Here is a 13557-nt window from a genome sequence, read left to right as displayed (position 1 = left end):
AATGCCAGCGTTTTCAGGGCTTAGGGCTAGCTTCTATTATAAGAACGATTGTCAAATAGAGTTAGTTGATTTTTGGAAATAAAGAACGTCGGTCATCGCCACGGAATTCACAAAGTCTTCTCATTTTTCGAATAAGTGTTAACGCCGATACTCCGTACGCGCTTAACATAATTTCGAAATCTTAAAATAAATAACTTATCTATTAATATTGCAAGCTTTATCTGCTATGCGAAACAATTTTCAATACCCTCGACGAACGTATAAAAAAAATCTTGTTTGTCGCATTTTTCACACAGTTTTTTGCTTCGTTTTAGGCTCTTTTCTTCGTCATCTTTTTTCTTGTTGCTGTCTCTTTTTCGCTGCACCGTGTGAATTTACTGCGACGAATTGCATCTATTAGTCAAATGCTAGCGCTGACGCTGGGTCTCGTCAACAGCTGCATGGACAAAGAATTAGAATGCGTCTGTCAACCATTGGAAGGCGGTCCAAGGCACGCCCACCTGCTGAACATTTAATTTTTTTCATAATTAATGCAATTAAATGTATATAATTATGAGCCTAGGTTGTGCACGTGTAATTATAAAAAAGCTCTTCATAAACTTTTTAATGTCTACTACAATTTTCTACTATTCATTTTCTGCTTACCAAAGATAATAGGCATTATTAAACGCTGTTTTTTTTTTGTTTGTGCAATTTATAATATAACAACGCATTTGGGGCACATTTGACAATAAAAAAAAGTAACACAACGACGGAACAAAAAGTTTTAGAACGCGCTTTTTGCTTCTTGTTTGCCGTCTTTCTTGTAGGCTTTCGTTTTGTTAACTGTTAACTGTTAAGTTTTTGCTGCTGTTCACTCAGTTGTGAAGAAGCAACAACAACAAAAACAAAATGAGAGAAAAACCGAAGCAGCAACAAGCTGAACGCAACGGTTGATTTTAAGCGTGTGGTGTGTTTTGCCGCGTGACTCACGACAATGGTTTGCAACGAATTCGCCGCCAGCTGCGCAGTCGCGTGCTGTGATGCGCAGCGACAACAGCGGCATTGGCGTCGGCGGCGGCGTCGACGTCAGCTTCGGCGCTTTCAATGTCAAGTGGGAGCGATGATAACAACAACAATAACAACAACGACAGTATGAACAAGAAAACAATGTGAATTATGTTAAACAGCTTTTGAAAGCTTTGAGCTTCAATTCACAATTAGCTAGCTGTTGTTGTCGCATTGGCTATTTGCTCATCATTTTTGCTTTTTGCATCATTGTAGTTATTTATAACTGCGTACTGTCAGCCAAAGCTTTAGTCGGCGAATATGGCTTTCGATGTAGCCCAACTTTCTACGCACATGTTTGGCCAAGTTCAAGGCAAGCGGCGAACGGCAAACGGCAATGACGAGCGACGTTTTGTTAGTGTGGCCAAACAAGTTGAATTCGCTTCAAAAGATAACGCGAATTTCACACTACACGCACACAATCAAGGCGTGGGAGTGTTGCCAGAGTAACCAACTAACTAAAAGGGGGAAATTGTAATTAAAAGCAAGGCAACGGCAAACAGCAAAAGCAACAGCAACAGCAGCAGCCGCAGCAGCAGAAGCAGTTGAGAGCGTAACACAATAAAAACTAATGTGCAACGAATAGTTAAGATCTCCAAGAGATATGCAAGTTCATGTATATGGATATATGTGTATGTAAACATATATATGTACAAACTTTCTTACCACCATGTGCGGCGCGATTGAAATAGATCTGAGAATCAAGAAACTGAAGCGCAGCTTTGACGAACTTCATGGAGCTCTTAAGAAACAGAGAGGAGAGAGGAGAGAGAGAGAGAGAGAGAGAGAGAGAGTAGAGAGAGAGAGAGAGAGAGAGAGAGAGAGAAGAGAGAGAGAAGAGAGAGAGAGAGAAAGTATATCTCCCTGAGCTATCCGCATAGAGAGCTCTCGCTCCCATACGAGTAGCGACTAGCTCTCTCGCATCTCAATCTCGAAATCACTCTCGACTATCGCTGATATGCCGAGAGAGAGGAAGGGGGTAGAGAGAGGAGGAAACTCCTCTCTCATCTCTTCGATCTTCTATCTGTCTAAAGCTAAGAATAAAGTCGCAGAACTGTAAAATAGATCATAACTAGACGCTGATACACGCATACTTTACTCATACGATATATTTGGCTTATCTCTCAGTGGATTTATTTGACATGTGCATGTATAGTCTATGTGTATATGCAGGCACACATTTAGAGATAGAGCTAAGCTTGTTGGGCGATTATATAATAAATGATCTAGAATACTAAGCTCATTAGGATTGCTTATTTTTTGCCCATTATTACAAAGATTTGCAAAAGTTTTTCAGTAATTTATTTTATATACTCGAAGCGTACGAGATTCAAGACTATTTCCCAAAGTCATTCTTAAAAATACAATTCATAGCGTCATAAGTCATTCAACAAGTATAGCTATAGTCTAGATATGTATCTTCCATGCTGTTTTTTATCTGTTTGGGAAGCCGACAAACTTGAATTTCTTACTTTGTTTTCTTAGTTTCTTTTTGTTTTAATGGACTTGGCTGGAATCGTAGGGCCACGTTGAGAGGAATTGGCACAAATCGCCGCTTGATGGCTATAAATTAGGCTAATGCGGGTAAGATACATAGCGAAGACAACTTTGGAGTCATTTGACAAACAGAGATAAAGATGAAGATAAAGTGAAGCTTACTTAGAATGAAAACAAACGAAAAACAGAAGATGACGACGCCGAAGAAGAAGAATTAGAGTTACGAGAATTGTGTCAGGCGCATCATTATTATAATTATCATTATTGTCGATTTCAGCATTTACATTCATTCACACTATTGTGCGCCACTCACAATAGATGCGAAAACCAAAAACAAGTTTCCAATTGTTGTAGTTAGCATCAAGTTTGGAAACTCTACACAAAAAAGGAGGGAAAAAACGAGTGCAAAGAATTAACACTTATCACGAGACGCGACATCAGGAATTTGCACCAAGGTAAACAACACCAATCGAAATCCAAAATCAATAAAAAAAAAAAAACATCTTTCTTTTCCTGACTTATAGATGCAAAATAAACGATGTGAATCATTTTAAAATTCCAGAGTAAAATAAATAAAATATATAATTAATAAATAAATAATTTAAAAATCAAAAAGTACGTTTAATTACTGAGATGACAATGCTGAATTAATCTCTACCTAGAACAACAGATTGTTTCTTTGTATATTATATCCTACTCCCTCTGCTTAAAAATCTTATTTCACTTGAGTTCTCTCTTTGACTTCAATAGTCACAAAGTTTTGTATAGATACAAGGTTGCGAATGTTGAGCTTCGGATTACACCAATTCGATTTCGATTTGATCTATGTCCCACAATTAGGCCGATCAGTTTGGCTATTTTGACTCGTTTCGTTTGACTCGTTTCTGTCTATTCCACAAAATGAAGCAAAGAATTCGTACCAAATTCTTGGCCAAAAACAACAGAGCAGTGATGCTGCTGAAGCCCCTGCGTTAAGCTACAATGCAGGATATAAATAATATGAATTGATTATAAAAAAGAATTTTAAATTATTTTATTTATAGACGATTACCACACAAGGCTTAGGCTGACTTTTAGGCACTTGTTTTTGTTGACTAACTCTGCTATGGAATGAATAGAGTAAGACCCGTAAACGGATTTCACTGATCAGGAGATGTGTGAGTAATTCTTGTTCCTTGAGCTTGAGCAAGACGCAACGATATTGTAATGCCCTTCACAAATAATATCCACAAATTGGTTCATTTTTAAATGCTTTGCGGAATACGACATTCAGTTAACACTACGAAAGTAGTAATTTATAAGAAATGCAATGAGTGTACTTGAACTTGTTTTTCATTTCTTTTTATTTTTGGTTTGGTTTTTGGCAGGCAGCGGAAGTAAATGGCTTTTTTCTAATGATAAGAACTGATTGGAATACTTTAGGGATTACAGACTTCTACATTCAGACTGATAAATTTGGAATTTGAAATGTACGAGAAAGTTATAAGTTCAAAAATGTTAAATGCATACATTTAATTTTTGACTGATTGATCGGTCACTAATAGTAAATTATGGAAAACGAGTGGACCATAACTATGTTTATTTAAACAATAGTAATTTAAACACTTCGTTTTAGCGAATTTCGTTCAAGTTCAATTATGGGCGGAAGTTGCTGGAAAAAAGTTCAAGTTCTAAACAAAATACTTTGAATCGTGCAAAAATAAGTAAATCAAATTTAGTGGTTCCGGGCTGCGCTGAGATTACAAATGTCCAAAAATACCAAATAGAATTCAAGTCACGTTTTTGCCAATGTAAGGAAAAAGAATGTAATTGCAAATGAAATAATATGAGAGGAGGCGGAGGTGACAAATACACTCGCACTTAAACACACGCGCATACGCATACGCTCACGCACATTCACCCATACAAATAAATATCGTATACTCACATACGATCTACAATTTGCTGCTGATTGATAGAGCAGAACAGAAAAAAGCAGCACGTTGCGTTGACAGTCGGGAGAGAGCTGCAAGAGTTGCAATAAGCTGTGCTCAAAATACCAAAAGCTTAATAGTGAGCAAGTGGGTGGACAGAGCGCGAAAAGAGAGAGAGAAGGAGAGAGGAACAGAGTGTGTGTGAGTTGCTTTCAAAGCAAAAGAATGAATGTGAATGTGGAATGCGCGTGGCGAGAGAATGAGTCAACTTCAGCTAGACGCAGAGAACAAAAAACGCACAGTAATGCGGGTGATAGACAAGGAGGACGTCACCCAGGCGACTGGGTGGGCTGTGCTGCTGCATTGAAAGAGAGCAGCTACGCAGTATGTATGTGTGTGTACGCGAGAGAGTGTGCATGGAATAAGGTCAAGCGGGGTGCGGCAAAATATTTCCGCTGATAGCATTGATAAAAAGCCCGCAACAATGTTTGAATGGCAAACGCACTAGATGCAGAGAGCAGAGGCGTTGCCAGTGACAACAACAACAACAGCAGCAGAGAACAACAATGCACAAAGAATGGCAAACAACTAGCACAACAAAAATTTAAATAATAAAGAAATCCCAGTAGAAATTTCACTTTTGCTATGCGACGAATGGTGCCGTTATACAGCAGAAGCAACAGCAACAGCAGCAACAAATAAAGACATGAATACTTTGGGTTTTGGTTTTTTTCTCGCATCTACTTTGCACACACACACACACACGCATAGAAACTGGCAGCTAGGCCGCACTTTCTTTGACGCTGACGCCGCTGCTGCCGCCGCTGCTTGGTTGCTTGTGCTTATGCTGCCAACGAAGATCGTTCGCCTTTTGGCGGCTTTTACAAAATTTGTTTATTTCAGCTAACAGCAACAATGTGCAGGACGTAGCATCCCATTAATCAATTACTACATCAATCAGACACACACATACACACACACATGCACTCATACGCACAAAGCGCACCAAATCAAGCGCAAAATTTGTGCTGTTTTATTTTTTGGGCATTTTTTCATGATGACGCGTTCGCAAAAACACAATAAAAAAATAAAAAAAAAAACAGATTTAAAACAATCGAATGAGACAAAGGGCAATTGCACGCGCAATTTCAGTATGAAACACACATTTTGCACTTTAATAGCCAATATCACAACAACAAAATTCAACACCAGCAGCTACACAATAACAACAACCAAGATGAAATCAAAAATAAAAAAATTCAAAAACTCTTATATGTATATAAACAATTCAATGAAAACATACAAATTCGTAATCACTTGGTAGCCGCTTCTTGTGTGTTTGTGCTCGTTTTTTGCAGCTAACATATATATATGTATATATATATATAAAGCTTGGCTGCAGCGCGTCTTTTACTATAAATTAGTTTTTAATTTATGTCGAACACCTCGAAATTGATATATAGGTAACTCCGCTGCGCACAAAAACCGAAAATGAACTGAATCAGATTTAGGGATGAGCGATATCTACTTGTCTAGCGCTGGTTAATATTTGTTCAAAACTATCGCTGACCGCGACTGAATATCGATACTTGAAGTATCGCCAACCGCCCTAAAGATCACTGTGGTATCACGCTGGTAAAATAACAAAAATACTTTTCAGTATTTCTAATATATTTTTATTTTTTGTTTATTATACACTCTGGCTTCAATAAACAAGCATCTTAAATAGATATCGTGTAAAAATATAATTGAATACTATCGATATAATAGCAGTCGATAGTTAAGAGTAGGTGGCTGATAGAAGTTTTGATGGCGTTTAATGCGCAAGTCACGCCAAGTGACGAATTCCCAACAAAGTGACGTCATAAGTTCTCTCAGAGGGCACAAAGTAGGAAGAATTAAATAATGCCTCCAAAAGTATGTATTTTTTCATTTTCTAGTCTAGTATAAATATCGAACTAAGAAAGTTTATATATTTTTATGACCTTTAAGAAAAAATAATTCGAAATTATTTAAAATGATTCGGGGCCTTTAGTTTAGACTGATTTTAAACTTTATAGTTGTCTTTGTTTTTCAATTTTAGTTTACTCATATTTCAAAATTGAATATTATTAAAATTTAAGTAGAATAGAAAATCAACATTTTCTAATGGAAAACTTAGAAAAATATTTTTAAAAATAATTGTAAATAAAATTTTTTTAAATATATGTAAAAATACTAAAGAATAAATTATAATAAAATGCATGGTAAATAAAATTAGCTAATTTTATTGCTAGAAAGTTGGGGTTCTTCAAGTCGGCAGTATACCCTTTTATATTAATTTGGAAATCTGAGGACTACTTAGTTCGTTTCTTTAAGTTCAACGTAAGTTATGTTTAGTTGATTGTACTTCTTTAAGATACCCTGTACTCCGTGATGAGCTGTCGTTTCAAATATATCGGCGCTAATCTTTACACACACACAACCATGCACAGCCACACTCCCACTGAGGCTCAACAGCTATGCAAAGTGCAGCTCTGTGACTTTTAATGTTAACTAACAGTTCCCTTTTTTACTGACGCCGGCTTGTGCTCCGTTAACACATTTGAATTTTGGCGCGCACTCGATCAGTGCTCTCGCAAGTGCAAAATAATTATTATTATTTATATGGTTATATGAAAAAGAATACACTTTTAATTAAAGTTAGCTTAAAAAGGTTAAACAAGCCAATATTATTATTATATATTATAATTATCAAAAGACGTCGCACTCTTAACAGTGCGCTTTGCATAACATAGCTTTCGTCAATCATGATTAACGTTACAGCTTCGTATGCTTCTTTCCAAACTCGAAAGAAAATGTTATATTTGAATAACTTGTTTATTTTTTAAGAAGCTATTCGAATCAAAGTTGTGTTTGATTTATAAGAATCTTGTGAATGACTCTGGACTTAAAGATGGTTAAACATTCGCTAATCGTTTCTCAGAAAACTATGCATGTTGGTAGATCTTAAAGATTCCTAAATCGACTCAAATGCTGAACTATAAATATAAATTATAAATTTAAATATGCACATACAAACTTAATGGAACACTTAAACATTTAAGCAATTGCAACAAATTTCGATATTTTTCAAATACAAACACAAAGTTGCAACAGCAAATGATGAAATATTACAGGCAATGAAATCAAATTAGTGTTTGATATGAGATCTGTGATCGATCAGATGCGAGTTAAATATAAATACGAAAGAAGTCCTGCGATGTAAGTTTCTTGTTGCACAGTGGACACTTTTTCTTTACGCGCACTGCGGCATTGATGCAGCTGTGGCAGAAGACATGGCCACATTTTGTGGAAATTGGCTCACGCTTGCGGACGCGTTCAAAGCAAACAGGACACTTGTAGCTGGTATCAATGAAACTGTCATTGTTGTTGTTGTTGTTGTTGTTGTTGTTGTTGTTGTTGTTGTTGTTGTTGTTGTTGTTGTTGTTGTTGTAGCTGCTGCTGTTGTTTCTTCTCTGGCGTTGCGCAGCTTCTGGTGTGCACAGGTCGATGATCGCCATCGGACTGTGGGCACGAATTGGACTTAGCTCGTCGACATCGCTATCCGTCAAGACAATCGTATCGGGTGTTTGACCAGCTAAGTACATTGCATTAATGCAGATTAATATATATATAACTTCTATATACTTACGATTTTCAGTTCCATTTGACGAACGAACAAATCTTGAAATATAAGGCGAATAAGCGACATTCAGCGATTCATCCCTAGCCAGATCTACAAAACAAAAGTGAATATATTTCAGATCAATATATATATAAATAAAAAAATATATATATATATATATTAAATAGAGACTTACCGTTACCCAAGCCAGCGCTTATGATTCGAGGCGGAGAAACAGCAATCAAGGATTCATCATTTGCATTCATATCTAACATAACATTCAGATCATATATATACGATTAAGTTTAATAGGATTTATTAAAGGCGGGAATAGATATGTTACCAAATTGTAGCTAGCATAACTCTTGAGCAGTTATTGGCCTATAAGATCGGAAATATGACTGAATCTACAGCAATGGAGAAGTTATCAAAGAGGTCCATATCTATTCATTGCCAGTTTATTCTAAACTTTCTAACTTTTATGGTAATCAACTTATATCTAACAAAGCAAATCTAAATAGGGAATTATCGATTTTAATCGACAAGAAAATGGGTTGATTTATCGAAAATAAGAAGACTGATAAACTTGTTCTACGATGATATACAAGCATATAAATCCCAATCTCCAGTCTATAGCTGTTAAAGCGAACAGGCAGATACGAATATATTTATGCAGATTACGAATATATGTATGCACATATATGTATGTACTTATAGCTGATAAATATAAAATTCACTTACCTGTAAACATGCTCTCATTAACGGTAATCGAATGTGAAGTTCCAATGACTCGACTTGGAGAAACCAGATTCAACGATTCGTCACTTGCATTTGAGCTCATCTCTGGGAAAATACTCATTTGTGCATAAATATCGATGCTTAGATATTGACCTAGCTTACCGTTAGCAATGCTGCCGTTATTTATTGTCCCAGTTACAGCATCTACCGAGAACGTAGAGTCATTCGAATTGGTTTCTTCGTAAGAAGTTGTTTCGTTATTCGGCGACTCGAACGAAGCGGTTTGAATAGAATTCACGCGGCGGTTGGCCACCTGCAATGTACATGTTATTTAGTTATATGCGGTGTTTTTGTAGCTGATAACTAACCGGCGTTGAGTAGCTAAGCGATTTTAGAAAATGTATAAAACCGAACATTGTTCTGCATTTCTATTTCATTTTCTTCATACAAATGAATCGCGCCCTGGCGAAAACATATGTTGGAAGCTCTAACGGAGTTTCATGGGCAACATATGTCAGAATTCGATTGCGACGGCAATTGGTATCGATTTCAGCTGTTAAGTGCAGGCATGCGCTGTTAAATAACATTAAAGCTGCCATTCCCTTGAATTGTCATTGAGAGAATTGAATATAGTTTAGCAATTGCAAAGCAGATACAATTAACAAGTATAAATATAGAATTTACTAAGATTTCGTTGCACATTTTTAAATTATAGAGATAGTACATATTCAAACAAAAACAATATATATCTTATATTGCATGTTTTCCCAGATTTATTAAGCTGCAAGTAAAAATCTAACATTCTAATATTTTATACATTAACTGGTTTCACTAGACATGAAAGAATATACGAAATATACCATGCATAGAGAATTTTGAATCTTTCGTTAAGTATGTTTCGTTATCTGAGTAAACCGCTTTAACAGTCCAAAATGTAGCGAGTTTGCAGCATGGCGAGAACGAGCTAGAGCACGAGCACGATATATCGATACGAAATATATCGTCAAACTCTTTCGACAGCTGAGCGCATTTTTTAGCACATTTTTGCAACGCGACGCGTTTGTGTAGCTTCTGCTAAAATTTTTTTTACTGTGACAAAAACAACATTAAAACCCAAACGCAAAAAGCCATTTTGTTGTCTGTGTGCGTGTGTGTGTGTGTGTACACATCCTGCAACACAAATCGTTGCATATAGGATACTTTTTTTTTGTTTGTTTTTGTAGTTAGCCAAAAAAAAGCTTCCTCCTCTCCAGCACCAACGGATTGCAGCTGCAAAGCTAAAAGACAAACTTAACCTCGCAGCGTTTGCAAAAAAAAAGAAAAGAAAAAACGCAAAGCAAAGCGGCTAAGAAAGAAGTGAGAGGGCGAGCTACTTGTGTGAAAAAAGTGTTTGTTGCAGTACTTATTTTCCAAAAGCCCCCTGCCCATCATTCCCACAACGAAAAGTTACAAATAAAGAAAATACGTAAAATAAACGGCAAGTGAAACAAAAACGAAAAGAAAAACCAAACACACCGGCGAGCAAAGCAAAAACGGGCAACGTACATATGTGCATACATACAGATGCATGTTGTGTGCGTGTGCATGTGTGTGTATGTATGTTAAATAAATGTTATTTTTGAAAAAGAATAATATTGAGATATGTATGAATAACTTGGCATTTAGCCGGCTTTTGTCGAATTTGTGTAACAGTCGATGCTATTTGCATCTCTATGGACTGCAATAATATTAACCCTAGATTGCCCGTCTCCAAAAGCTTCCCAATTGGATTTTCCCGTTTGCTAATTGGCAACAGCTGTGCAACATGCAAATCTTGATAAAAGCCAACTTTGGTTTTACATTCAAAACGTAAGATTTTTATTTAGTTTCTTCCATTTGCACATACATTGAGCTAAATGCTTACATATGTGTGTGTGAGACATAACCTAAAATAGAATTAGTGATGAGTTCTGGTCGTGACCTACGCCAATAACACGATCGACACTTATTATCTAAATCAAAATTTTGATTAAATTCGATCAATTTTTCTTGATTCTAGTTTGCAATTGTTATTGTTAAAATTAAATATATATTTTAGAAGAAAACTACATTATTTTTTATTTTATATTTTATTATTTATGAAAAGTGATATAGAAATAAATAAACATAAATATACTTGTACCATGTATGTATGTTAATTTTTTATTGGTTAATTAAATAATAAAGAACTTGAATTTCTAAAAATAAATTATATATATATATATATTTAAATAATACTAAACATTTCCTTAAAATAGTTATTATAGTTACAAAATTTATAAAAAATATTTAGAAAATGTTATTTATTTATTATTTATTAATATTTATATTAATAATTACACTTAACATAACATAAAATAACCTATTTCAATTGAAATGTTTATACTTAAAAAACACATAATTTTTATAAATGTCTTCCAATATTTATTTTTTTAATGACAGTTTTATTTCATGTGTGTTTTTAAAATATAATTTATTATTTTTATTGTAATATTAAAAATGATAACATATTTTAAAGAGCTTAAACAATTCAATCAATATTAAAAACTTAATTCCAATATTCTTCATTTTTTTTTTAAGAAAAATTTAGATGGTTTATTTAATATGTATTTAAAAAACATTCATTTCAATAACAATGGTAATTTAAGTTTTATTACTAATTTCTTAATTTAAATACTTTTCTTTGAATAATTCCTTTTTCATTTAAAATCAGAAAATAAATGACTCATCTAAATGATTATTTTAACTTTTATTTCTATTAATTTCACTGTTAAATCCAAAGTTAAATAATGATATGCTAATCCAATTTAACTGTACAAATTTCAGCTAATATTCCGATCGATCGAAATGGCGTTGACAATTTTTGTTTTTGCAAAACAAAAAAACTATTATATTAATAATTGACAAAGAGAAAAAGTTAAAGGAATCCAAAACAACAAAGTAAAAGTAAACGAAAAATTCAACACGAAAATTTCAAATCAAACGATAAGCCGGAGAATTGAAAACTGGAATAAAATGGATCATTTCCAAACGTCGTTAAATCCGCGCAAACATGAGCTGCTCGAAGCACGTATCATTGGCGTCAGGGTAAGTTTTAGATACATAAAATAAAAATATAGTATAATATATATATATAAAATACACTATATACTATATAATTGAGCCTTTGAGTCTTTGACATCTCAGCTTTATCTTTGACCAATTTGCTTGGTAAAGCTTGGAAGATTACTAAATCTCATTATTTTTTAAGAGAGATAATTGAAAATAAAAATATTTCTCGCTCGATTTTTTCAATAAACCTTCAAAACTTTGTTTATTTTGATTAGACGAATAATATAAGGCTTGCTGAATATCAGGTCTTATAATTGTGCTAGTCATACGATACATAGCTTGCTTTCCTCCTCTATCTTTTATCCGCTCTCTATTAGATCTAGATATATATATATTCTAAGATTGTCATCTAAAAAGTTCAATAATATATATATATATATATATATATATATATATATAATATATATATATATAGTTTAGTGTAGAATGCAATGAAAATCTGTGTTCTGGATGTAAGAAGGTGAAAATAAATAATAAATATAAATAACTATAGTAACAGTGTGGATCTTTTACACTCTTTAGATAACCATCTTAAAAATATATAAAAATGATTAATTTTATATTAGTTATTATTTTATTTTATAATATTAATCATATTTAATCTAAAAAATTTATAAAAAAAAATATCTCGGTACAAATATGAAATTGTAATAAATTTAAAATGTTTTTTTTTTTTTTTTAAATTAATAATCATTTTTAATTATAATCAGAAAACTAGATAGGTGAAACTAAAGAGGAATATGAAAAAATATTTTGACTTGAACTTTTAAGCTGTTCATGAAAATTTAAAAATTTTTTTAGCTTGATATTTATAATTATTTATATTAATCTTTAATAAATTTAGTAGGAATGAAATGAATGGCAAGAAAGAGAGGTAGAGAAAGCTTTCATTGATTTCTTACATTTAAACTAATTTCACTCAATGATTGATTCAAAGCAGCATATGAAATTCAATATTGGGTAACAACAGGCACGGGGGCTAACGTGGGTTAAGGCCCAGGCACAGGCACAGGCCAAACGGTTATTGCACTTTGGAATTGTCAGCAGCTACACAGCTTTAACTTTGTGCATCTCGTTGTTGCTGTTGGGCTGGAAGCGGTGATGGGGTAGGACAGTGGCATTGGCAAGGGAAAATAGGAGAGGGGGGAGGGAATCTTACAGAAAATGAAGATGGAAGATGGAAGATGTTTTCCCATAGTTTTGGTGAGCCCTTCGTTGCTTTGCTTCACCTTCGTCCATTTCTTCAGTTTGTCGTTCGCGTGCATAGGGGAAAGAGCTTAACAAAGCAAATGAGATGAAAAGAAATACACGAGCATAAGCAAGCAAATTAGCGTACAAAAGATGTGAGGCAAAAGAAAGCGAATAGTACACACATGCAAACATCCATACATAGGCATATTTATATACACATGCAAATATATTATGTATTGGCATGTGTATGTATATATAGTTATGTATGTGTGCAATTCATGTTGAAAAATGAATCGCTCCACTTCTACACACACACACGCATACTCACACACAATGGCTGGGCACTGTTATTGTCGTTGTTGTTGTTGTCAACATCTTGTCTCGTGACGGGACGTG

At 34.2% G+C, this 13557-nt stretch overlaps 2 protein-coding genes across 4 annotated transcripts in view; both read right to left on the bottom strand.

Annotated features, from left to right (window-relative positions):
* Nucleotides 1-5960, bottom strand: part of LOC111603346 (ras-related protein Ral-a) — a 30506-nt gene extending 24546 nt beyond the window's left edge. For 2 of the 3 annotated variants that reach the window (XM_023320885.2, XM_023320883.2), the window contains exon 1: nt 5761-5960. The gene's annotated coding sequence lies outside the window, so the exon portion shown is untranslated. Of the gene's footprint in view, nt 1-645; nt 710-5760 lie in introns of those variants that run through there. The other variant, XM_023320884.2, reaches the window with a different exon arrangement.
* Nucleotides 5961-7614: 1654 nt separating this feature from the next.
* On the bottom strand, nt 7615-9335 carry LOC111603366 (nuclear transcription factor Y subunit alpha-like). Its single transcript, XM_023320915.2, has 6 exons — nt 9210-9335; nt 9004-9154; nt 8845-8946; nt 8300-8371; nt 8131-8214; nt 7615-8076 (listed from the first exon to the last, which is right to left on the bottom strand). The coding sequence occupies exons 1-6, from the start codon at nt 9255-9257 to the stop codon at nt 7670-7672; spliced, it is 864 nt and encodes a 287-aa protein (XP_023176683.2). The 5' UTR covers nt 9258-9335; the 3' UTR covers nt 7615-7669.
* Nucleotides 9336-13557: the final 4222 nt, after the last annotated feature.

Source organism: Drosophila hydei, unplaced genomic scaffold, assembly GCF_003285905.1.
Source record: "Drosophila hydei strain 15085-1641.00,03,60 unplaced genomic scaffold, DhydRS2 tig00000250-arrow-arrow-pilon, whole genome shotgun sequence".
Classification (NCBI taxonomy): domain Eukaryota; kingdom Metazoa; phylum Arthropoda; class Insecta; order Diptera; family Drosophilidae; genus Drosophila; species Drosophila hydei.
Note: the sequence above shows the minus strand (reverse complement) of the source record. Positions and strands in the feature narration are given on the sequence as shown.

Coding starts and splice junctions, on each gene's coding strand:
- LOC111603366 (XM_023320915.2), bottom strand. CDS start 9,257: ATGTTCGGTTTTATACATTTTCTAAAATCGCTTAGCTACTCAACGCCG. Junction 8,947..9,003: donor TAACGGCAGCATTGCTAACG/GTAAGCTAGGTC, acceptor GTATTTTCCCAG/AGATGAGCTCAAATGCAAGT. Junction 8,077..8,130: donor GTCAAATGGAACTGAAAATC/GTAAGTATATAG, acceptor CAATGTACTTAG/CTGGTCAAACACCCGATACG.